Below are 27,006 nucleotides of genomic sequence, written 5' to 3'. Positions count from 1 at the left end.
TGGATTTTATGATTAACTTATATAATCCCATTTTAACTTTTAAATGGTTATGATTTTTCCCCTAGTACTTTAAAATAGACATAAAGCAAGTCAAGCCTTGGAAACATGTGGAAACATTTTGGAACCCACAAATATGCATTTAAAAAGAAGCAGAAAGCTGTAATAACAAGTATATTTTTCTTAAAGAAGAGCTCAGTTGCTATAGTCAATAAGTACACTTTCCAGTGACACACTTAGCTCTGATGGTGTTTCCTCTACCAAGGCAAAGTCAGGGCCTCCATGTAGCTGGATATTTAGAGAGAAGCAGCAGGAGACTTAACCCCTAGGGCCAAAGAATTTTCCAAGATACTTTTCACCTTTCCTCCAAGAATTGATTTAAAAGGTCATCACAGGACTGACTAGCTCAGACTAGAAGCTTGAGGAGAATTAGAATAACTATTTTTCTTTCTTTTCCAAATGTAAATATTCTTTATGCTTCTTTATAAAGTTAAGGAGTTTTAAGTAATTAAAAGTGTTCTGTTTTGCTTATATTGTAATTAATAATGTACTTTTAAAATGCCCATGTCCAAAGTGTGACTTTGCTGTAACTTCAAGTCATTTCCCAACCTAAGGATATCTATAGCTTTGTAAGGAGACCATTCCCTCAGAAGCAGTCTGGGCCAGCCAGCATTCTAGTCTGCTCATGTGCATCCCAAACTCAACCTCATCATCTTTGGAACAGTGGTCTACAAAGTGGGGTGTTTATACCCCAGGAATGTGCAAGTCATCTTTCGGGGTACATAAAGAAAATGTCAGAATTTCTATTTATTTTTATCTCCACTCTTTAATTTCAGCTTTGGGAATGTGTGTCTTATATTCATTCAATTTATATGCATATAATTTATACATACATAAATATTTTGGTGGTACATGCTCAGAAAAAATTTATTGATAGCTATAAATGATTAAAAATAAAAACACACATTTGTAAACTACTACTTGAAAGGCCCTGAGTTCCATGAGCATAATGTAACGTGGCAGTCCCATACCATTTTACCCAGCACCGTCAGTGCTTTTAACAGTTCTTCCTTTTTCCAGCATCTACTCGAACACGAATGCAAAAGCAGAAAATGAATGAGAGCATGGATACCTCAAACAAAGGGGAAAAGTGAGGATCCCAGGACTTTGGCGGCCCTGTGTATGCCTCTGGCTTCGATGTCCCTCACAGAGCTGACTGCCTAACTTTGCTGGGCTCTGTTTACAGCCATGTTTAATCCACATCTGCGGCTGTTTTTGTGGGTATGGTGTCCAGATGCTAATTTCTGTATGTGTGAGTCCTAAGCCACTTGCAGTGTTGTAATCAATAGTTTATAATTTGTTATTGTACAAGATTGAAAATCTTTTGTATATCCTGCCATTTAAAAAATTGTAGCAGATTGTTCCGTTTCCAAAGTAGAATTGCTTTGCTTTACAAATGGGGAAAATGCCCCAAAATAAGAGTCTTGACAACCCATGCCTTCTTTTATAGCATTTTTGTGATGTTTTGCTACTGTTTTTATTAATTTATATGATATGCGTGGTTTTTTTCTTATTTAGCATAAACACCCTTAGACAATGTGTCCTGTCTTCCAAATTCAATTTGGCTAGCTGCCTCACCAAATTCTCCTGAATTCTTCTGCTAAGACATATTAGAAACTAGAAAGAAAATGGCAATTACTGATTTTTACACCTTAGATTTTACTTTACTCTTGGGATCTGATGTATTGTGTGCTTGCTTTATAACTTTTAGCTTTTAAGTACAAGAAGAAAGCAAGGTATAAACATATGATACTGTCATACTACTGACACAGATTTCATACCTCAGAACTTTTATTCTTCATCCAACTCATACTTTCAAATGAGGGTTATAATAGAACTCTTGGTTTTTATACATTCAGATCACTGAATTTGTAAAATACCCATCTAGTACTTGAAAAAGGAAAGTGTTCCAGTTAGAGCTTTGCTACAGAGGACCTTAATATAGTATATTCCAAGTGCACTTTCTAATATTTCTGGGTCCTGAGGAATCAAGATACCAATTAATTTTACTCTATAAACAAACTGTTTATATAGGACTGTTAACTATAGGAGCCTTAACTTTTTTTCTTAGAGATTTATCTAATTGCATCTTTTAACAATTATTCCGCCCTCCTAAATTTGGGGAGGTTTGTGTTTTCTCTGGAATAAATAGTACATCTTACAAGTGTCTTTTGAACTGGCAGTTGTCTACTTATCTTTTGTCTTTTTTATAGCCAGTATGGTCTAACATTGGCACATTCAAAGCCAGATTATTTCCAGTCCAAAATTATGAGTAATCAAAGGTCATTGTGGGTTAGGCATTATTATTTGGATCTGATTTTGTGAAAAAGCTTCAAATTAACATAGCTACATTAGGAAAAGAGGTATTTCCCTCCCCACCCCCCACCCCCCACCCCCCACCCCTTTTTCACTGAAGGTATATTTAAACTATCTTATGTGATTAACTTATTTAGAGATGGTATAATTTTAAATAAGTGGTATTTAAAATTAAGGTAGCATCAACTAGCTTTTAGGAAAATCCCTTTGTCTAAATCCAGAGTTCTTTTTAAAAAGTGATCTGGTCTTTGTTAGAAAACAAAATATTATTATATGATCAATTCAGTTTCAAATTTATTATTTTGACAGTTTTCTTGTTAACAAAGGCATTAGAAAGCTATACCCCATTTCCTCATTAACTTTTGCATGAATATCATACAGGTCATTTAGCATTTGGGTCAAGGACTTACCATATTTCTAGGTCTTTTGCTAATAAGCTCACAGAATTTTAGGAAATCCAGAGATTGTGTATTGAGATTTTTAAAATAAGGCTTCCGATGTCGCTTTATTGCTTTTTTGTAGTGGTTAAAAACTGTTTATGTAAAAATTGCTATGTTACTATTTTCTACAATTACTAATTCACCTATTTTAAATAAATTAGTTGTTAAGTGTCTTGGTGTTCTGATTGTGGTCTTTGCGTTTAGTGCACTAATGTATTTTTCTACATCTAAACTCTCCAAATATGATCTCATTCTTTCTTGTCCTTTAAATGGATTTTTATGCTGATGATTCCCAAATTTATTTCTCCAGTTCTGACCTCTTCACTGAGGTCAAAGCTCTCACTGCCTACCTATAGAATTCTTAATACCTACTCACCCCACCACTACTAGCCTGGTCTTTCCCATCCAAATTGGTTATAGTCTCCTTTGCTTGAAAGTGACTCCTTCTCATGGCCTGAGTACAAGACGCTCTGGTCCTACCTACTTATCCCTGCTCATCTTGTACTACTCTCCCCCTTGCACACTATTGCTTTAGTCTCATTGAATTTTTCCTTTACATGCCAAGCCTGTTCTTGACTCATGCTGGAAGGACTTTGCTGTTCCTTTTGCCTGGAAAATTCTTTCCCCATAATTTTGCAAAGCCAGACCCTTCCTGTCCTTCAGGGCTCAGCTCAGAGGCCTTCTCCAACCAGCCTTGTGTTTTGGATCATTCTTCAAAACTGCGTAGCATTTATCATCATCTAAAGTTGCCTTATTTGACTTGCTTATTGCTCATCTAGCCATCCCCAAGGCTAGATATATATGGCTAGATACATACATACATATATGTATGTGGGTGTATATGCACACACATTTTTTTTTAATTCATTCAAACATTTACCAAGTTCTGCCATGTTCCAGGCACAGTTTCAAGTGCTAGAGATACAACAATGAATACATACAGCTAATATCCACATTCTCATGGAACTATCTAATTGCAGGGAAAGAGAGCAAGCAAGTAAAATGGGAAAATACATAATATATCAGATTGTGTTAAGTACTGGAGAAAAATAAAGCAGACAACAGAGAATGCTGTCAGGGAAGGGAGTTTAAAATGTGGTTGTCAGGGAAGAATTCATTAAAGTGATATTCCAACACACACCTGACAGAGGTGAGAGAGTAAGCATGTATTGACAGGGGCCAAGCATGCCAGAGAGGAGAAGTCAAGGCTCTGGGGAGGGTGTGCTTATTTACTGTGTTTGAAGAATGGTAAGGAAGTCACAGTCAAATGGAAAGTTGTCAGAAAAGGAATGGAGGACCAAGTATCCCTTTTTATAGAATTTAAAGTTTATATTAAAGGCCTTTCCTCCTTGCCACCCTTAAAATACATATTACAAGACCACAGCCCTTTATCTGTAATTCTAAAGTCCAAAAATTTTGCAAACCAAGTGGTTCTGTAAGTTTGCTTGTAGCTGTGGTTTGAAAGGATTTATGTACCCTAGAAAAGCCATATTTTAATTCTAAGCAATCTTGTGAGAGCAACTGTTTCTTCTAATCCCTATTCAGTACTGTATGTTTGAAACTTTAATTAGATCATTTCCCTGTTGTGACTCAATCAATGTGGGTATTAAACTTGATTAGATAGAGATGTGTCTCCACGCATTTGGGTGAGACTTGATTAGTTTACTGGAATCCTGTAAAAGAGGAAATATTTTGGAGAAAGCCGAGAGATTCTGAGAGAGCAGAACAACATAGCCACAAGAAGCAGAGAGTCCACCAGCCAGCAACCTTTGGAAATGAAGAAGGAAAATGCCTCCCAGGGAACTTCATGAAACAGGAAGCCAGGAGAGAAAGCTAGCAGATGCTGCCGTTTTTACCATGTGCCTTTCCAGATGAAATAGAAACCCTGACTGTGTTCACTATGTGCCTTCTTACTTGGGAGAGAAACCCTGAACTTCATCAGCCTTCTTAAACCAAGGTATCTTTCCATGGATGCCTTTGATTAGACATTTCTATAGACTTGCTTTAATTGGGACATTATCTCAGCCTTAGAACTGTAAACTAGCAATTTATTAAATTCCCCTTTTTAAAAGCCATTCCATTTCTGGTATATTGCATTCCAGCAACTAGCAAACTAGAACAGTGGCATAGAACTATTTATAATCTCCATTTATCCCACTTAGTGTATCCTTCTTTCACTGCAGAAATATTAATACGTTTGATTATTGAACACTAACTCATGCTCTGCTGAGGTGCTGTATCTACCATATTACCATTTTAAACTCCAAAAAATATATAAAATACATCTGGCCCTAAGCGTTTCAAATAAGGGATTACCTTGAGTTTAAGTAATAAGATTTTTCCTTCTGGACCAACAGTATGCTTCTTCCTGAAAGAAGGAAAGCAGATAAAGGGAATAGGTTAGGAAAAGCAGCAGGCCTGCCTCTCAATAGGATGTATTTATGTTGGCTGGGCTGATAAATGGAATGCAGTCTGATGGTCTGAAGTTGTATGTACCCTAGCAAAGATTATGTTCTTAAAGTTAATCCATTCCTGTGGGTGTAGACCTATTGTGGGTGGGACCTTTTGATTAGGTTAGGTCAGCTGAGGCCTGCCCCAGGTGGGTCTTAATCATCTTACTGGAGTACTATGTAAACGGGATGAATATGGAGAGAGAAATAGAAAAAAGCCCCAGAGAAGCTCTGAGAGGAAAGCCAGCGAAACTGAGAGAGGACACACAGAAAACGGAGAGGAAGCCACTCAAGCTGGAAGCAACAAAACCCAGGAGAGAGGGGAAAGACTGGCAGATATTGCCATGTGCCTGGCCATGTGACAGAGGAGCTGCAGATCACCGGTAACTGGTCTTCAGGGAGAAAGCATCGCCTGTTGATGCCTTGATTTGGATATTTTCATGACCTGAGAACTGTAAGCTTGTAAATCAATAACCCCCCACGGTAGAACCCATTTCTGGTATATTGCATTTCATTAGCTTTAGCAAACTGAAGCACAGTCTCTTAGGCCAAGTCAAAACCAGTCTGTCTTTAAGACTGGAAAGTTTTAGTTGGAATGATAGAAAATTTATCATTTCTGGGGATTATTTCAGTATGCCATTGATGAAATTTACTCTTATTCGTGTAGTTATTTACTTTTACTAATTTTCCCATCTAAACAGTAAAAAAAAAAAAAAACTACATTCTACTTTTGTTACCATCTGGATGATTTTATAAAACCTAGTTTAGGAACACGTATCTGTTCATCCTGTTAGGGGCAGTATACTGTACGCAACATTGATAAGGATTCAGGGGGATTTTCCTTTGGGCTAAATAGATATTTTACATGACAACTGGAAACCTTCTAGAAATAGTAAGTTTCTATCACAAGTATTGCTTCTTAAATATAATATAGTAACACTCTATATGTCTAAATGGGATTAAAACAAACTTTTTAAAATGCAATTTTATTGAGATATATTCGCACACAAAATAACCCATCCAAAGTATAGTCAATGGTTCATAGTATCATCATATAGTTGTACATTCATTACCACAAAATTTTAGATCATTTTCATTATTCCAAGAAGAAAAAATGCCAATAAAGAATACCTAGAACATCCCATACCTCTTATCCCCACCCCCATTATTCATTTGTGTCTTTATTACTCATTTGTCCAAACACTGGATAAAGGGAATGTTAATCACAAAGTTTTCACAATCACTTGGTCACTCAGAAAAAACTATATAGTTATGTAATCATCAAGAATCTAATCTACTGGATTACAGTTGAGCAGGTTCAGATATTTCCTTCTAGCTATTCTTATACACTAGAAGCTAAAAAGGAATATCTATATAATGCATAAGAATAACCTTCAGATTGACTGCTCAACTATATTTGAAATCTCTCAGCCACTGAAACGTTGTTTTGTTGTATTTATTTTCCCCCCTTTTCATGAATAAGGCTTTCTCAGTCACTTGATGCCAGGTCCAGGCTCATCCCTGGGAGTCATGTCCCACATTGTGAGGGGGATTTACACCCCTGGGAGTCATGTCCCACATTGTGAGGGGGATTTACACCCCTGGGAGTCATGTCCCACATTGTGAGGGGGATTTACACCCCTCAGAGTCATAGCTCATGTAGAGGAGATGGCAGTGGGTTCACCTTCAGACTTGGCTTAGAGGGGCTACTTCTAAGCAACAAAAGAGGTTCTCTGGGGTGACTCTTAGGCATAATTTTAAGTAGGCTTAGTTTCTCTACTAAGAAATAAATTTCATAAGGGCAAGCCCTCAAATCGAGGACTTAACTTATTGATTTGGGAGTCCCTAATGCTTGCAAGAATATTGGGAATTCCTGAGGTGGGGAAGTTTAATATTTCCATATTTTTCCCCAGTCCCTCAAGGGGCCTTAAAACAAACTCTTTTAACATGAAGCTGGGATAGTCATTTATTCTCATAAATCCTTTTCTATGTACATTATTTGGGGACTACACTTGTAAAATTTAGTATTGATGTATGTGATAATGATAATTTAATATTAAAGTTTAAATTTATTCCAGGGACCAACATCAGTAAATCCCTAAACAGAAAATGTTACTGTTTTAATTGTATTTATTGAGAGAAAATCAGCATGGTTCTTGAATACTCAAATTGTTTTTATTTTTTGGTAAAGATTGAATTAAAAATGACAGGAAGTGGTAGGATTGTAAAACGGTAAAGCCACAGTGGAAAAGTCTGATAGTTCTTCAAAAAAGTGAAAATAGAATTGCCACATGGCCTGGCAATCCTCTTCTAGGTATTTACTCAAAAGAATGGAAGGCAGGGATTCGAACAGATTATCTGTAGACCGATGTTCACAACAACATTACTCAACAGTAGCCAAAAGGTGGAAGTCACCCAAGTCCAGCAGTGGATGAATGGAAATGGAAAAATCAATGGAATATTATTCAGCTGTAAAATAGAATGATTTTTGTACTGTTACATGCTAAGGCATGGATGAATCTTGAAAAGATCATTTTAAGTGAAAAAATCCAGACACAAAAGAACAAATATTGTATGACATCACTTATATGAGATACCTAGAATATGCAGAAGGCAGATTACAGGTTACCAGGGGAGGGGGTGGGGGAGGGCTGGAGGGTGGACAGTTGCAGTGAATGGGGAGTTAATGCTTAATGGGTGCACAGTTTTTCTTTGGGATGATGGAAAAGTTTCGGTAATGGATGGTGGTGGTGGTATCACACACTGTGAATGTAATCAGTATCACTGAATTATGGTTAAGATGGGAAATTTTGAGTTGTATGTATGTTATCACAATAAAAGGTTATAGAAAAAAATAACAGAAAGGTATGATTTGTCTTTTCTCTTTATAGTCCTCCCAACCTGTTTGTTGCGATAGCAGCATGAAGGAGGGCTAAGACAGACAAGGTTATGTAGTTCGTAGTTGCTTTATTTTCATTATTACTGGTGTAGGTTGGGAAAGAATTCTACTTCTACATAAAACTCGCCATGTTATGGTGCAGAACAACTAGTAATTTATACTAGCTCTAAGCTAAACAAAGTATTTAACATTCTTAACTTTTGCTTTTTAAGATACATTAAATGAAGTCTTCACAAATATCTATTGGCAAGTGGAGCCACTACTTCATTCCCTGTTAACTTAGGATAAAGCTAGATTGGAAGCACTAAACCACTGGCATTTCCTTGTGGGAGCAGAGGAGAAACAAAGTTGAATTTCTAAGATAAACTTGATTTCTGGTATAGTGTCATCTTGAAAATGTAATGTACCTTTTCTCTCACATATTGCTAACTGCCCGACAGGGTTTCTGAGGCTCTGTCAACAGTCATCTGTTAGAAAGGTCTCCAAGAAATAAAGTGCTCTTACCCCTCCCACAGGACTGTAGATGGCAATCTTATCTTCGAAAGTCGGAGGAAAGCATTTTATTCAGGTGGATATATTCAACACAGCTACGTACAGGACACTAGAGACTCATCTGCCATCCCTCTAACACTGCTCTAAAACAAGCTCTACTTCCAAATTGTTTGGAGACACAAGTTTTAAGGGCCAACCCAGCAGATTTCATGTTTGTCTGAACATCAAAATTACTTGTGGAGCTTTTTTTTTTCTTATTTAAATAAACAGTATTTAACCAAAATAATGTAGAGAGCATCTAAATTAATTAGTTTAAATTAAAAATCCAACAAAACCATCTTGTTGGTCAGTGCAAACGCTACATACAGGGTTCTCTCAAGAAAGCTGAAAGCACCTGATTCTTTTGCCAAGTCATCAGATTCAGTAATGTACAGGCTTAAACCTGCATTTAAAAAACTGCCATTACGTTAGTGCATAATTTATCAAAATTGTAAAAATGATTCTGCATAACCTAGGAAAATTTAATATCTAGTACATCAGCTGAAAGACTTAGGCACTTGGTTATATTTTTAATTACTTACTTCAATAATATTAGTAGTAATGATGTGTATAAATATTAGTAGTAATGAAGCAGAAACTGTTCTTGAAAAATGAAAAATTAAAAAAACGGTTTCAATGCTACAGATAAAAGCACTGTACTACACTCCTACATATAATGCAGGGAAGAAAGCTAGTGTATAACCCTGTACAGTTCTACAGTAAGAATGCCTAACCTCACTCTTCAAAGTAAAAAATTAAAAAAAAATTTTTTTTTTAAATCCATGCAAAGTCTCATAGCAAAAGATAAATAAAGCAGCTGAAATGAGATGGAAATTTTTTCTCAGTGAAACATAAAATAGAAATAAATAAGTTAATTAAGTCTACTTTCACTAGATGTATCATTGTAGAATCCTGCTAGTTGAATAACTGAGTTGTTAATTTTCTATAGAAGCCATTTAAAATAGGAAATGGCACAGTTACTGCACCGGATTGCTACAAACTCATAAAAAGCTGCTTGAAGCTTAAGTTAAATGTTGTCCAAATTCCAATCATTTCTGAAAAGTGAACAAGTTGTTCTAGTAAAGTAAATTCTTTTTTTTTTTCCAGAATGCTAGTGCAAGAGGTCTTGAAGTATCAAAGAGTCCACAGGAAATGGTGCCTCCAGTGATATCTTTTTTTTTACTTGTGGAGGAACTTTTTAAATATACTGAATTAGAATCTCTGAATCTGTATTTTTGTAAAAGGTTCATAGCTTATTCTGTTGTGCCCAGATGTAAAAAGCACTGTGATATATATTAGTGCACATTTAAAACCTAAGAACGTTTAGAAAGAAAATATGGATAAAATCCACCCAACCTTCCCTGCTAACTTGTACTCTGGCAGGTATAGCTATTAACCCATTGCAGAGTGTGGTGAAAGGCAGTCCATAGCTCAGCCCTATGTCGACTTACTTGTTCCCTTTTGAGTTTCCAATTTTTACATGAAATGGATTCATAAAAGAAAGACATTGAGGACCCTTAGAAGCCCTTGTCAGAAATTGGCAGGAAAAGGAAGACAAGGTTTTGGAAACCTGGCCCAGTCAGTTACAACTAGCATAGGAAGGAAAGGAAGAGAGGTCAAAGAAATGAAGGCCATGGATGTATGAACAAATAGCTCTAGGTAATTCCCATGTCTAAATGTTTCTTTGGTAAATGCACAGCAAATCTACCAAAAAATTTAAAAAAAGAAACAAATGGTATATGGCTTACTTTCAAATCAATAAGTTACTGAATAAGACCCTGATTCTGATTTAGAAGTAGATCCATTCAGACTCCTTTGCTTCAGCCATAAAAGATATGGCAAGGATAAACACTTTGTCCAAGTGATCTCACCATAAAAAACAGTCATAGCAATAAGATGTAAAATAATGAAGTTGTTTATGAGCCTTTTGTGTTTTAGGGTGGGCTTTAGTGAGCTTTAAAAAAAAAAAGGTTATATCAAATTAATGAACATCTAGGAGACATAAGACTGCTATTTATAACTTTGCTTTTTTTATCCTGGGGATAAAAAAGTGACATTTGTTCTATTATCTGCAAATAAGCTTTTATTATCAAATAGTTCAGCATCAGGACAAGGTTGCTAAACTTGAAAAGGTTTTCTTTACATAATATATTGTGAAATACATATTAGAAGAATCTGACAATACATCACCCCATTCCAGTTTCTCTTGAAGTTGGATAACTTGTTTTGATCTAAAAAGTATAAATTTATCCCATAAGAATGCTCTCCTTGTAATTAAAGTATTAATTCCTTTTCAGATAGTACTTTAGAGTTACACTGATACCAGATTAAGAGACCTGTTTTATAGTGACACAACAGTCAGCTACCAGAAAAACATACAATCATTTACAGAGGCAAATCTCTCAACACAAAGAAAAGCAAAAACGTTATACAATCATGTAAGGCAGATGAGCTCAGAAGAAGCATTCATTCAAAGACAGTGGTACTTGCTATACAGTAATCCACATGAGAAATTAAAGACTTAGAGGAAATGGAAAATTAAAATTCACCCTTGGGCCTTTAATTGCCAAGGCCTTTTGTGAATTCTAATTAATGCTCTAAATTATGCCACTCTTTTTCAGAACAATGTACCAGAGGAATCTGAACCTTTAATTAAAGACAGTTTAAAATTCATTTTGTACAAGTTATTCCTTTACTAGTATCCCACAAATAAAGTTCTCAGGACACAGTTAAGATTTATAATAAATTAACTGCATGCCTCCCATTTGCTAGGCCCCTCTGGATGCTGTCTCTGACAATGCCCACCTTCCTTATCAGGCAATCCGAGTGATGTCAGCAGTTAAATAGTGGGACATCTGGTCAGAATAATATATATTGAAATCAATGTATCAAAGGTGTCCAACTTAAGTGACTTAAAATAGGAAATGATAAATATAGTACAACATTGAATTTTTTCCTTACACTTAGTCATCTGATCAGAGCATTTAACACTTTTCTGTTTAGGCAGATGGAGAAGACTGACCAGCATTTCTTTTGACAGAACATGAGCATTCAGCAAAATGTAGCTTAACAAGCTCATCATAGGTACTATTAAAGAGAGGTTACTCTTCTGTGGCTTTTGTAGAGAAAATGGAAAGTCTCAGGAATTCTTTCCTGCACGTGGTGATCAATTTTTAAAGGCTCCAACTCTGCTTGCTTTACTGATAAAGTTCTTCAGGAGATCGTGGTCCATTTCCGCAAATCCTGAACTCTGTGTTACTACAGTCAAATGGTTTATGCAAAATCTGAAGCAGAATTCTTCTAAATCCTAGAAATAACAACAACAACAAATGATTTAACAAATTAGTACTTTGCAATGCAATGCAACATGGCATAAAAACTCCTTGAACAAGTAGGCAAGAAAATGGCTTTGCTGTCCTGTAAGAGGAAAGGTCAGTATGGTAACACCTGAAGAACAGTTATAAAGACTACATAACCTCCTTAATCCAAACTTGTAGCAATTTAAACAACACAGTAAAAAGTTAAAGTTACTCCACATCAACCAATACAAAGACTCTTCCCTTCTTTTCCCAGAGATAGATGCCCAAAGTTAGGCCTTCCTGTACTTTTCTACTGACAGTATTTGTACTGTTCATTATTTCTTCAGTATCTTCTAAAAGCCCTACATTCCCCTTTTATATTCCCCTTTGTGCTTTTATAGAAAGTTGGTGGAAGAAAAGAGTATGCCATAAGAAAGTGTTGGTAATGCTGGAAAACTACTCTTAAATCATTCACAGACCACTGCTTTTTCTTCCTTTACAAGAAGACAATGACTAAGGTGGTTGGAATTTGTGATGGTTTGGAGTTTTTATGGACCCCAGAGAAGATCATATTCTTAAAGCGAATTCTTTCCCGTGGCTGTAGCCTCAGTGTGGACGCGACACTTTAATTAGGTTATTTCCGTCGAGGCCTGGCCCAGGTGAGTCGTCATCATCTTACTGGAGTCCTTTATGAGATGAAATTCAGAGAAGCTTAGAGAAAAAAAAGACACAGAAGCTCAAGAAGAAAAGCCAGAGAAGCTGAGAGAGGACACAGAGAAAACAGAGAGAAACTACAGAAACAGAGTGGAGGCCACCGAAGCTGGAAGCAACAAAACTGAGACAGAGGGAGAGACAAGCAGACATCACCATGTGCTCAACCACGTCACAGAAGAGCTGAGGATTTCCAGGAGCCTGTCTTCAGGGAGAAGGTATCATCTTGTTGATGCCATGATTTGACATTTTCACAGCTTTAGAACTGTAATTTGTAAGTTAATATATCCCCATTGTAAAAGCCAACCCAGTTTTGGTATATTGCATTTCATCAGCTTTAGCAAATGAAAACAGAATTCATTGTACTATACATGCCTTCAGTGTAACAGAAAATGCTTTTAAGAAAGCATGACTTTCAAGGCTCTCTGGTAAGAAAAAATCCAGATTGGCTTTTTCTGGCTTACTGTAATGCACTTTGGGTCAAATAAAAAGCCTGTAATAATCCTCTTCATTCTAACTGTCAAACAGAATGAGAATGAAGGTGGCCAGATGCTTTTCTGGCCCCAGAGAAATTAGGATTAGTGAGGTCAGCCTTCCAAGAACTCCTGGAAGGTGTGGACAAGTCAGTTTTGTCCACACTCTTGCAGGTGTGGACAAGTCAGTTTTTAAAGGTTTCTTCTCTGTGTTGTGGTAGCTAGTTGATAAAAGTAAAGTCAAATAACTTCCAAACAATTACATATGCACATTACATACTAAATCCTTTCTTTTTTGGAGAATTATAACTTACAGCAAATGTTGCAGATGAAGAAATGGACTGAAAAATTAGCAATACTGATAACCCATGCCAATGTGCACACACATACATGGTACATTTCTAAGTAAAAAAACAAACTACACGAATAAATAGGAAAACCCACTTACTCTATCCCTGAACACAGCTGAGCAGACCTCTAGGGTCAAACCAGCAGGTGAAAGACTCAGTTCCACAGGAGTCTAAACAATAAAAACAGATCAAACTCCACACACCCACACAATACCATTACATGTATCACAACATATTACGAATGTACTTCATTAATATGTGCTGAATATCATCATTGTCCATTTAAAATTATGGACCCTTGTTTAAATATTTAGAAATGACTTTATTGGGGGGGGCCTACAGCATCTGAAAGTGAACAAGATAGAGACCAGATTCTTGGGCTGAATTCTACAGAGAGGAATGGGGAGACTCACACCTCCACCAAGCACGTCTCTACAGTTAGATGACTAGGCAGTTTGAAGTCCCACAACTCTGAACAGTTTCAGTAAAATGGTAATTAATGGGAGAACAAAAGGGCCACAAGAAGTTACCACTTGGACCCACCCTCCCTTCTTTACTTTTCCTGAATAAGGCCTTTCTATATTTATGAAATAAAGACAGAAACTGGAAAGAGCCTCTATGATTCTACATCTGGGCAGAAAGAAGTATTGGCTTATAAAAGTCCATCGGTATACAAAGCCCCCATTATTTTTTGGTAAAATAATTATCTCTACTTAAAATGCTATTACTTTTCCCTGGCGATGTGAGAGAGGACTCCTAGGGATGAATCCAGACCTGGCACTGTGGGATCAACAATTATATCCTGACCAAATGGGGGAAAAGAAGTGTAATTAATAAAGTATCAGTGGCAGAGAGAGTTCAAATAGAGTCGAGAGGCTACTCTGGAGGTTGCTCTTACGGAAGCTTCAGGTAGACCTTGCTACGTATCATAACCTGCCAACACCCAACTAGGGCCATTCCAGCCAATCCTAAAGATCACCTAAGATTCCACAAGGGTTCCAGGCACTAGAGTAACTTGCCAGAAACCTACAACCTCTAGATGAGTCCCTGGTCCAGATAAGTCCTGAAACCTAGCCCAGCCTCTCCAGAACATCAGATAGTTCCATCTCCCTACCCCATAACAGTGACAGACCCTTCCAATATCAAAAATTTAGAATTGCCATAGCCCAAACAACACCAATGAGAGGTATGGAAAAATCAAAGATGATGGTGGAATTATACATAGAAGATAGGACTTAACAAATGAATATGAATGCTGAATCATTAAATTGATATCTCTTTTAATCTCCAGCATTTTAGAGCAGCTAGAAGTAAAAACCTAAAATTGTGAAATTGTAACCCATGTCAAAGTCTGAAATATATTCTACAACTAATTGTGGTGCTGTGCTTGGAAATTTATAGCTTTTTTGTATATATGTTATTGTTTACAAAAAAATAGAAGGAAAAAAATCGATTGTGATGATAAAAAGTATTTAAGCCCTCAAGCTTCCTATATTCTGGAGCAGCTAGAATGAAAAATATGAGAGGATCATATGTAGCCCATGACAACCTCTAGGATCTATCCTGTAACGACTTGTTGAAGAGTGCTTTGAAAGCTACTGCTTTTTTATTTCTTTGCTTTGTATATACGCTATATTATACTTTTAAAAAAATGCTATTGCTTTATGTAATAAAGTTCAATCTTGTTATCAATTAAACATGATAGTTCAAATTAGGCCTTTAGTTCTACCCTGCAGTCCCCCATTTCCTGTCCAGGAAGTCTCCCATTCTCCTGCCCCAACACCTCCTCTCTCTAAGCTAATTACTTCTATTCAGTGAGAAGATAGAAGCACTCCTAAGAAAGCCTCCTCAAGCTCTCACCACCACCTCACCTCACCTTCCTGCATATGCCTATGCACTCTTACCTTCTTGCCTGTTCCTGGACAAATGGCCCACAATCCTATGAAAATCAACCCCCTCTCTCCTTTTGCTAAGTCCTACTGGCTCCGCATACTCTAGGACATACCTGCTCCCTCTTCTCCTGCAGCACCAGCCCTCACCCCCTTCACTAGATCACCTGCACCAGCTTCAATTTCTCCCATCTGAATAGAGTTAACAATACTTTTTACCTCATACACCTCTCCAACCACCTCCTGTTCTACTGCACTTTATAAATTTATACTAAAATTACCTGAAAAGTTGTCTGTGTTCCCATCTCAAATTCATTCCTCTGCTTCCACTCTCCACCTGGCCTTGGCTCTGTCAGTGTTGAAGCCTCCTGCTGAGCTTGCCCTGGTGCTCTCCATGCCAGACCCAATCAGTTCTCAGCTCTCAGCTTGACAAGGGAGCATCAGACATGGCTGATGACTCCTTCCTTCCCAATACTTTCTGGTTTATCTCATTATTATTCTTTGTTCTTTTTTTTTTAACATGGGCACGTACCGGGAATGGAACCCCAAACCTGGATCTCTGGCATGGCATGGCAAGCAGGAAATCTGCCACTGAGCCACCATCGCACTGCCCTCCTCTTTGTTTTTAATGTCAGTGCCTCAAGGTGGGTTATTATGAAGTCATTAAAAGTTTTCTTTTCAGATTTTCTTAAATGTTAAGTGAAAACAATGTGGATTTCAAGTATTTAGACATATACACATGCATGTAACCTAGAAAACACTCAGAAGGAGCTATATGAAAACGTCAGTGTTCTCTGGTTGATGAGTCATTTCCTTCCTCTTATGTTTTGTACTTTCCAAATTTTCTTTAATAAGCATTTTATTATTTATAAAAGCAGAAAAAAGTTATAACCTTCTTCCACTCACAACTAAAATGTCCCTGTTTTTTGACCAAAGGAGAGGATATCCTTATACTAAAAGGAAATTGACTGATAACCCAAGAAGTGATGCCTGTTTCCTAAAGATTTAGCTCTAAGAAAGGTTTTCTTTCCTTTCTTTATTATTACAACAATACATTGTCACTGTAGAGAGTTCAGAAAATACAAACAAGCACAGAGAAGAAAATAAAAACCATCCATAATCCCATCATCCAGAAATAACTATCAGCCACATTTTTCAGTCCTTTTTTTTTTATGTAAACAAGAAATTTCAGGGTTTTTGATTCAGATATTTATACTTGTTTTAAAAATTAAAAATAAGATCAGTTTTTTACTTAATGCTGTGTCTTAAATAGCTGCATAAAAATAGTATTGAAGTTTCTTAAACAATCTACTGTGTAAGGAATATCTTCGAAGATAAATCTCTATCCAAATCCATGATTACCTCAAGATAATTTCCATATGTGAATTGCTTAAAGTGTCACATCATTAATGCTTTAATATATCTGAATTTCCCTCCAGAAAGACTCTCCTGCCTGTAACTGTCACCGTCATGGGTGATATAACATAGAGAACACCCGAGTTTCCCACGCTACAAACACAGGCCCAGTTCAACATCTTGTTTTCATTTATGATATTCATTTGTTCACAGGTCCATTTCATTTGATAGAACTATTCATATTTTCTCTTTGCTTTTTAAGAACTATGCATTACTATGTTGAACTTATATCACTGTATGCTGCAAATAGTTTTCCCAGTGTATCATTTAGCTTCTAATTTCTCTATTTTTCAATGTTTAACTTTTTTTAAATCTTTTTTGAAACCAGATCTATCAATCCTCACCTTTACGATTTCTGCCTTTGATGCCAACATTATAAAAATATATTAGATAAATATAAAGATTCATTTACACTTTTTCTAGTATTTTGTGACTTAATTTTTTATAGTAAATCTTTAGTCTACCTAGAGTTTATTTCAGTTTAAGGCAGGAAGCAGGCATCTACCTTTATTCTTTCCAAGCCAATGTACAGTAAAGGAATAACCTTGCCCAAAGAAAGCTCTGGCCCTTTGCTCCCAGTTCTGAGGAGGTAACCTCAGCACCCCTGAAACATTCTGCCTGAGAAGCATGGCCACCAGGCCAGATGGTCTTTGCTGACAACGCTGTCTATGGTCAGGGCCTGTGGCCACATGATATCAGCTCCATCTCTGGAGGGGCTGGAGACTGAGGTCAGCCAAGCAGTCAGCCCGTACCTACGTGACTGAGCCCCAGGAAAACACCTGGACACCAAGGCTCAGGTGAGCCTCCCCAGTTGGCAAAACTCCAGGCTGGGGGATAGAGAAGCGTCTGCACTATTTTGCTGGGAGGGACGTCCTGCCGCTGACTTCTGGGCCCTGCCCCACATGCCTCTTCCCTTGGCTGATTTTCATCAGGACTCTGGTGCTGTAATAAATTGTAACCATGATTTAACAGCTTTTCCAAGTTCTGTGAGTCCTTCCAGCAAATTACTGAACCTGTGGGTGGTCTTGAGACCCCCAAACTTGCAGTTGGTGTCACAAGGATGGGAGGTTTGGCGACTCCGGAGCAGCTTTCCCTACCTGAGCATCGTACTTCACCGCGGCCGAGAGCAGCGCAATGGCATTTTCCTCACAGATTCCTTGCTTGATAGTTTGTTGGCAGAGCTTTTTCAATCGATTTTCTCTGTAAAATGTGGCCAAATCTAGCAATCCTGGTGGAAAGAGGTATGGATCAGGGGGAGTGATTTCAAGCAGCCTGATTTAAACTCTTTAGAGACGATTTTAACATTATTTTGAATACAATCCCTATATAAATGAAGGGCTGTACACATGAAATAAGACTTAGGCCATGAGATTTTGTAGGTTTGTCCAGAGTGATGCCCAGATAAATCCCAGAGCAATTTGAACAGTGAATAGGGAAGTATTTGCAGAGTCCCCTAGGGGGAATGGTGAGAAAGGGGGAAAATTCAACTTCCCCAAGTGGAGAATTCTTGATATTCTCACAGGCAGTGGGGACAACCAAAGCTATAGGCTGATCCTCCAATCTTGGGGTCTGTTCATATGAAACTTAACCCCACAAAGAATAGGCTAAGCCTACTTAAAATTAGGCCTAAGAGTCACCCCCAGGAGAGCCTCTTTTGTTGCTCAGATGTGGCCCCTCTTAGCCGACACAGCAAGCAGACTCAATGCCCTCCTCGTCTACATGGGACATGACTCCCAGGGGTGTGGACCTTCCTGGCAACATGAGACAGAAATCCTAGAATGAGCTGAGACTCAGCATCAAGGGATTGAGAAAACCTTCTGGACCAAAAGGGGTAAGAGTGAAATGAGACAAAATAAAGTGTCAATGGCTGAGAGATTCCAAACAGAGTCCAGAGGTTATCCTGGAGGTTATTCTTACGCATTAAATAGATATCACCAGTTTAGTTAAGGTGTAATGGAGAGGCTGGAGGGAACTGCCTGAAAATGTGGAGCTGTGCTCCGGTGGCCATATTTCTTGAAGATAACTACATGATGATGTGGCTGTCGCTGTGTGACTGTGTGGTTGTGAGAGCCTTGTGTCTGATGCTCCTTTTGTCTACCTTATCGATGGACAAGTAAAACATATGGATTAAAAGTAAATAAATAATAGGGGGAACAAATGTTAAATTTAGTAGATTGAAATGCTGGTGATCAGTGAAGGGGAGGGGTAAGGAGTATGGTATGTATGAATATTTTTCTGTTTTCTTTTTATTGCTTTTTCTGAATTGATGCAGATGTTCTAAGAAATGATCATGATGATGAATATACAACTATGTAATGATAGTGTGAGTTATTTATTATATAACAAGAAGAGAATGATCATATGATAAGAATGTTTGTGTTTGTATGTGATTATATATCATAAATAAAATAAATAAATTTTTAAAAATTAAAAAAATTAAAGACTCATGCCAACTTAGAGGGTTTGATTCTACCCCAGAACAAAGCCGAGCTAAGCAAAGACAACAGACAAACAATGAACTGCTGAAAAATAGGTGCATGGTGAAAATGGTTTTAATGCAAAAAAAAAAATGTGCCCTCCAAGTACCCCTGGCCCTGCATTACCAACATCTTCCTCCCCTGGGTCATTTCCATGGCATCTACATGTGCATCAGTGCCATCTTTAAAACCAGAGGGAAAAAACCCATCATGGGCTTTCTGCCTGCTGTCAACCTATCCCATTTCACTTCTCATCCCCACAGCAAAACTGCTGGAGGGAGTGGTCCCATAGCCGCCTCTACCCTATCACCTCAGGCTTCCCCAGGCAGGATTCCATCCCCAGCACTCACTGTGATACTCACTAATGACTTCCTCAGGCCTCACCCGAGGGTCCATTCTCCACTTTTACCCTATCCAACATTTACAAAGCATGTGATGAAGTTGATATTCTCCTTCTTGAAACACTCTGTCACCAGACTTTTGGTTTTTCTTCTACTTAACTGGTTACTCCTCAGTCTTCCTGACTGCACCACTTTTCTTGACGTCCAAATGTTTGAGCACCCCTAGATTCATTTCTTAGACTTATTTCACTTAATTCCATAAGTGATCTCCTGTCTCATGGTCTTAAATACCATCTCTATATTCTGATGATTCCTGTTCTATTATCTCTCATTTATTTTCAAATAACCCAGCACAGCTCAAGTGGTTTACATATGTAAGTTAATTTTAATCTTCCCTGAGGGACAATACAGAGTACTCTCACCAGAAATGGTCAGTTGGCACTTGAAAGGGGTGGAGGTGAGGCTTCAGATATTGCTATCTGAATCTTCATAACAGGATTTGTTAATTAGCAAAATGTCAACAATAGTTTGTCAGAGATAAATGAGTGGTGTCAGAGTGTGTGAGGTTCTGTGGGGCTGCAGCCCAGATCTACACTCAGTCCCCGCTCTCTACCACTTGCCACTTAGCTGAATCATGCTACTGACTACTGCCACCTTGAGCTAACCCTCCACACAAGGACGGAGAGGTGGGATTCTTCATTCTTACAAAAGCAGCTGTTTCCGTGTCTGTCTGCTAATAAACTGTGTCCATGTGGTAGAACTTGTTTGGAAATGTGTTCACTGTCACATTCCAAATCGTATTAGGGTTATGGGAGAGACGCCTATGGCCCACTGGAGCATACTGAAGTCTTCTGAAATCCAGAGAGTGGCTCAGTGACTTCTGGTCAGGTCTCAACAACTCCCCAATTTTTATCAATGGCTCCAAACACTTCCCGAGCTTCAGACTCATCCCTACGAGTGGTACTGTCCGAAGAGGGAGCCCTGCCCCGAGCCCCTGCTTCGAGGATGCTGCTGGGCACCTCCTCCAGGCAGACCCTCTCAGCACGGCCAAGGAGCCACGTGCCCACCCCTAGACCACATGGGGGTGCTTAGGGCCCTGGAATTCCTGGTGCAGCCAAGCAGCTCTGCAGGGTCAGTTACGTGCAAGAGGCATTTTCCCCTTGCGGTAGACCACATCACCAATCTATGGACTCCTAGCCCCAAGACCCGAGATGGGGCCCAAGAAGCACAAGGCTCCTGAGAAGCAGGAAGTGGCTGGTGGTGTGAAAAGAAACACATCAGGCCACAAACGGGAGCAGGGGTGGGGCGGGGGCTGCCAGTCCTTCCTGTGTGACGAGGTTCAGCCCAGAGTGCCAAGGGGTCCACGGTTCTCAATAACAACTGCAATTCAATCCTGGCCTCTCAGTTCTCAAGGAGGTATATTCTCTGAGGAAGGAGGGCTGAACATATTGTGATCCTCCTGAAGTTTGTTAGCTTGACATACAACTTTTAAATTTTAGAAATAAGGTATGTGGGCCTCTATTTGCACTCCTGCCCACGGTCCTGTACATGTTAGCAGCAGGCTTATAAAAACATTGCCAACTGCTTGTTTAATAAGCAGCTCAAACTCCATCGGCTTTTCCTCCACAACCTGCCCCTCTCCTTCTTCGCCATCTTAGTAAATGGTATTTCCATTAGCCCAGCTACTTGGGCCAAATATTCTGAGGAGTCATGTTTCTTTCCTTCCCTCATACCCACATTCAGTCTATCAGTAAATTCCGTCCGACCCATCTCTGAAACACTTCTAGAATCTGACCTCTTTCCACCGTCTCCACTGCTGCACCACCCCACCCCAGACCCATCAGCTCATACCTGAACCATTGTAATTACTGATCTTTAAAAAAAAAAAAAATCACATTGTTCCTGTGGCAGAAATTGCTAATCACTACCCCCTGCCCCAAACACACAGGTACACAACCAGTCCCCCTTCTAAAATCATGGTGTTTGTAGCTGAGCCTTCTCAGCACCTGGGGATGGCCTTATGCTCAAGTTCAGCCCTGGGAGAAGGTGAAATACACGTGGCAGCTTCCAGACCCTTCCTTAGGAGACACAGCGATTGCCCTTTGCCCTTCCTCTTTGTCCCTTCCTCCACCCACTGCTGGAATGCAAGTGTGGCCTTGGGCCCTGAGCACAGGGTTAAGCCAGGCAGAGGAGTGTGCAGAGCTGTTAGGAGCCTGGCCCCTGAGTCTCTGTGGAGCAGAGCTGCCCACCAGCCCTGCACTGTGTCCTACAGGAGAGAGAAATAAACCACCTGGTGTAAGCCACATTTTTTTTTTTTCCATTCTACTGTTCGAGCTAAGAGCTAACCCTAAATAATGCAACCTTCTTGCTCAAAACCTTCTAAAGGCTTTCTATCACACCGAGAGTAGAGCCCAGGCTCTTCACCATCACCTCCAAGGTCGCACATGACTTTGCCCAGATCCAACTGTGACCTCAAGCCCCCCCCACATCAGGTGCTCTCTCCACTCAAGCTACCTGGCCACCTTCGCATTCCTCAACATGTTGATTCTGTCCCTGCCTTAGGCCCTTTGCACTTACTCTTTCTTATGCTTAGAATGACCTTCCCTGGCTATCTGAGTGGACTTTTCTCTTGCAATTTCATCAGGTCTCTGCTCAATGGCACTTCCTCAGAGAGACCTTCCCTGTGCCTCCTACATGGTTTGTCTCTCTCATCTGGACGCAAGCTCCACTACGTCAGAGACTTGGCCTTTGCTATTCACAGACCTGAGAAAAGTTATGGCACAAAGTGAGGCATGGTCACTCAAATATTTGTTGAAGGAAGGAAGGAATGTAAACTATAAAACTTAAGAAATAAGACTGTCGTTTACCTGAGGAAAATTAAATGCCATTCTAGTAAGAAGTGATATTGAACTTATAATATGCAATGCATGTTCAATTTAAAATTTGGGGGGAGCATTCTTTCCTTAATTCCTTTAGAACCAGTTGTTCAATTCTTCTGTAACAACGGGGCAACAATATTGTTGACAGCTGTAGACTGAAATTCCCTACAGTTTTTACTCTGTGCCAGTTTGATGACCTGTGTGGCTTTTCCATTCTCAGTCAACCCAAGGGGAGGTGAACGTCCCTCAGTCCCTGGGTCAGATTCCACCAACCAGAGAGGTCTGTCCCAAAGCCATCAGAGAGGGAAAGCCACAGCAATAGAAGCCAACAGTGTTTATTATTTCATGCATTTGATCTTTTCCTTATAATGCAGACATCTCGAGGACAGCAGGGGTGGTGGGTAAAAACTCCCGGCCTAATACTGAGCAGACAGTACTCAAATGGGACGAGCACCTGCTCCATAGTGAGGATGTTTTGACATCCCACTTCTCTCTAACTTTACCTACCCGGTCAATATTTGCATGGAGTAGTGATGCGGGAAAAGCAACTGGGCTCAACACAAACACACAAAAGAATTTCCACCATTATCCTCACAGTGATTTGCTTTTAGGTGCTACAGAACCCATCTTGTCAGACACTGGTCGTTTTGCCAGTTCCTTGGTCAGGTCTGGCGGTAATTACCTATGGCCTCCTCAGGAGCAAGGCTGATGCTGTCCGTGTACAGGTACTCTAGGAAGGCGCGGTAAACGGGATATGAAAATTCACTCATTTCTACAATATCATCCTCAGTGTCCTCCAGCGAAGACCGAAAATGCTCACACCTTAAGAAAGAAAGAAGCATATTCAGTGCTAGCTTTGGCGCCAAGGCAGATGACCTTACTGAGGCACACATCCCGAGAAGGCTTAAAAAGGGGGAAACCCGAGAACTCAGGGAAGAGGAAAACACCATCATGACACGTGCAACCCTACAACTGCCAAGGCCACAGGGCAGCTGCCCCCAGATCTGCACTGGGCGTGGCTGGGAGCTGACTCACCTCGTGTGGTCCCATACCATGGCCAGCTAGCAGCATCTGGAGAAATCAGTTGTTGTTTGTTTACAAAATCTGAGTAGTGTTGTGTGCTTTAATAACAGACACCTCATTTAAAAAGTGAGCTTGAGACTAAAATGCTATATTGTGCTTGTGATTCCTTGAAATCGGATTGAAGTATCTGTAATACCACTATATCAGTAAATTTCAAAATCATTAGGCAAGATGAAGGAAGCTGGTCACAGAATACAAACAGGATAAAGCCACTGATATAAAACTCTAGAATACGCAAACTGAATAGTGAGAGGGAGCAGATCAACAGGTGCCCAGGGCTGGGGATGAAGGCAAGGATGGCCGGCAAAGAGGCACAAGGGCTATTTGAAGCATGATGGAAATGTTCTGCGGCTTGATTTTGGCAGTAGTTTCAGAGGCAGAGACGTCTGCCAAAGCTTATCACACTGCACCTTTCCATGGAGAGTCACTGCACAGAAATTATAAATCAATAAGTTGGATTTTAAAAGTCTCTGTGCTAGCTTCACCCCAGACCTTGTGGGTCTAGCAAAGCCATGACCTTTTTGAAATCTCTAAAATTTCAGTATTTCCACAATTGATTAAGAAGAGTGACTATCAGGGTTGCATGGGCAGCTCAGTGGTAGAATGCTTGCCTGCCATGCAGAAGACCCAGGTTCAATTCCCAGCCCAGGCACCACCACCACCCTCACACACACACCCCCCAAAAAATAAATAAATAAAAGAATAGTGACCATCACAGGCTGGGTTTGGTTCCCAGTTAGGGGGCTTTCTTGGGTTAAAGCACTTACTCCAGGGTTCAAACCCAGAGACTCTCACTTAGGTAAGCTGACCACAACGATGCCACGTGGACAGACTATTTTTAAAGTGTTTTGAGCAGAGGCCTACAGGACTGACCTCAGCACTGGTCACACACATTTCCTGGAGGATGTGTTCCGGCCAGCTGCACTTGTATGCCTTTAAGGGCAAAAACGAGCCGTACAGTTTTTCATCATCATTTAAGTATCTAGCACCATTTCTTGCACACTTAGAAAAATAGGTGTCGAAAGAATGGATTTATTTCAATTCTCAAAATAAATGTACTCCTTACCTAATTTTGAGAAGGACTTTGTGTGCATAAATATACTTTCCATCCACCAGGAATTTCAGATCTGCGGTGTCGGGGTTGTCGAATTCCCTCTTCAGTGACTCGGCCACTGTGAGGTGGTCATCGGGCTCTGTGGAGGTGACACGAATGCTTGTAGGGTTAGCTGGAGACTCGGGGGAAATGCTGGAATACAGCACTGCACGGCTGTAACTCATGAAAATACCAATTCTCCGTAATAACTGGACAGTGCTAGTATCTTGTAATTATCGAGAACTAGAATCTCACATACATCTACTCACAAATCCGGCAGATCCCAAACTACCCCATCAGAGGAAATTTTACAGTGTTGGAATAAATATACAGTGAAAAATAAAAGATAATGTTTCCCAAGGAAATAAAAGAGCAGTTAAATAAAATGACTTTTAATTTAACAGGGGGTTTTGGCTTCTGACACTTTAAAGAAAATTAACCAAATTAGTCTCCTTTCAACAGGAGCCGATTAGAGGGGAAAACTGCATGATGCTGCACAGAACCCAAAGTCCTTCCTACTAAGATTGAAGTACCCAAGTTCTCTTCCGTCACCCACATGGACAATGATCAGCTCACCCACGGACAGGAGGCGCCAGGTGACAGCGGGAGTGGCAAAGCAGGCGAACACGTCGTCGGTGCAGGAGAAGTGGGTGAGGTGGGGCAGGGTCACCGACTGGCCCCGGCACTGGCCCCACATGTACACGTTGCCCCCCTGGGTCTTGGCAGCAGACGTGTGGGCAGAGTGACAAGCCGCGATCTCTATAATCCTAAATTTATAGACATACGCCGAGTAAGCACAGTAAACAGAAGAAACGAGTTGATTTCTCCTTCCCCTAGGGTCTACATGGTTTCGGGCATCACAGTCTTAACTTACAGAAGGGTGTGGGCCTGAGAACAGAAAACCAAAAGACGACTGATACACTTAATCTCCTCAATTTTCAGGCAACAATTATTACATTTAAGCCGTGTTTCACTGGTACTTCTGTCTCAGGAAGATCTGCTTCGCAATGCTTCTAGCCAGTAGACCTATAAAAATATGCATGATCCCACTTTGAAATTAAAGTACCATCCAAGAGAGAAGAGACCAAAAGAAACAAAGATGATTTAGGTTTTTTTCTTACGGCATTACTTATTGAAGTAGATAATAAAAGACCCACAGTCAATAAATAATGTTTTCATCACAACTTTACGTATTTAAGGATTAAATGGAGCATGTTGTGGATTGCCCCAACTCATACTGCAAGCAGTTCTAGCTCTCTGGGCCATCTCATCTGGAGCACGAGAGATTTGTTTCTGCAGATCATACGATAGACCCTAGAGTGGCACATTCACGACTGGTGTGAGGTAGGTCTCAGAACACTGCCTAATGGAAAACACTGTTTTGGTGATTAGGGAATAATTACCTTCCTATAAGAATAAGGCACCCTGATGATGCAAAAGAAACAGAATGAGCCCTTTCTTCTACCCCAAATGAGGCCACCATCTTGGTTGTGCCACAGAAGTCAATGTTTGTTCTAGCAACCCATGTGACTTAGGCTCAGAACTTGAGAAATGCTTGACTTCTGACTCTCTCTCCCCACTTAACACTCCCTTCAGATTTTCCAATTGACAAATTAACAGTTTCCTTCTTTGTAAAATCTGCTGTTGGCCATTTCTCTGCCACCACCCTAGTGGTCCAGACAGGCCCTATACCTGGAAGACCACAGCAACGTCTAGGTCCTCCTACCTTAGTCTTTCTCTCTCCTCTGCCCCCAAATGCACTGTGCTGGCAGGTGGATAACCCCCCTAAAACACTATCCACATCCATACTTTCAAACCTTCAGGGGCTTCTCAGAAATAAAATTGAGACACAGTTTGTTCAAGGTCTTCAATAATCTGGCTCCCACCCATCTCCAGTCTTCTCTCAAATCCCACTTGTCCACATACCCTATGTTCTCACAAACTGACGTACTCACATTGTCTATTCACAGTTAATGTCCTGGTTTTGTCCTTCTCTTTCTCTCTGCCTCACAAATCCTACCCATTTTTAAGGCCCAATTCAAAGAGCTCTAAAGAAAGAGGTCTCCTGCTCACCTGAGCTCTTGCAGCACTTCCTGCCCACACCACTCCAGCCTGACCATTATCTTTTCAGGCCTACATGTCTTATCTGTTCAGCTAGATTACAAATTCCTGGCAGGCAGAATTACTGGTTTATTTCTATCTCCTTAAGCAACTACCACGGTGTCTTACTACATAGAGATTTACAGGTCATTTTATCGATAACATAGAACAACTGAGGGTGGGTAAGACCTCATGGACCAAG

General features: G+C 39.8%; 2 protein-coding genes across 16 annotated transcripts in view; one reads left to right on the top strand and one right to left on the bottom strand.

Moving 5' to 3' along the window:
• RB1 (RB transcriptional corepressor 1) overlaps positions 1 to 7,881 on the top strand; it is a 217,807-nt gene extending 209,926 nt beyond the window's left edge. For 6 of the 11 annotated variants that reach the window (XM_077158224.1, XM_077158226.1, XM_077158225.1 and 3 more), the window contains one exon: positions 1,078 to 3,019. In XM_077158224.1, the coding sequence (XP_077014339.1) occupies positions 1,078 to 1,151 (74 nt within the window). In that variant the 3' untranslated portion in view covers positions 1,152 to 3,019. Of the gene's footprint in view, positions 1 to 1,061 lie in introns of all 11 variants that reach the window. The other 5 variants (XM_077158223.1, XM_077158222.1, XM_077158221.1 and 2 more) reach the window with 3 other exon arrangements.
• A 2,868-nt stretch (positions 7,882 to 10,749) lies between these two features.
• The window catches only part of RCBTB2 (RCC1 and BTB domain containing protein 2), a 68,906-nt gene continuing 52,649 nt past the window's right edge, over positions 10,750 to 27,006 (bottom strand). For all 5 annotated transcript variants that reach the window (XM_077158232.1, XM_077158233.1, XM_077158235.1 and 2 more), the window contains 5 exons: positions 25,281 to 25,471; positions 24,678 to 24,804; positions 23,211 to 23,350; positions 17,929 to 18,059; positions 10,750 to 12,000 (listed from right to left, as the gene is read on the bottom strand). In XM_077158232.1, coding sequence (XP_077014347.1) covers positions 11,860 to 12,000; positions 17,929 to 18,059; positions 23,211 to 23,350; positions 24,678 to 24,804; positions 25,281 to 25,471 — 730 coding nt within the window. In that variant the 3' untranslated portion in view covers positions 10,750 to 11,859. The remainder of the gene's footprint in view (positions 12,001 to 17,928; positions 18,060 to 23,210; positions 23,351 to 24,677; positions 24,805 to 25,280; positions 25,472 to 27,006) is intronic.

The sequence above is a fragment of the Tamandua tetradactyla genome, chromosome 4 (genome assembly GCF_023851605.1).
Source record: "Tamandua tetradactyla isolate mTamTet1 chromosome 4, mTamTet1.pri, whole genome shotgun sequence".
NCBI lineage: Eukaryota > Metazoa > Chordata > Mammalia > Pilosa > Myrmecophagidae > Tamandua > Tamandua tetradactyla.
This window is presented reverse-complemented; position numbering and strand designations above follow the sequence as displayed.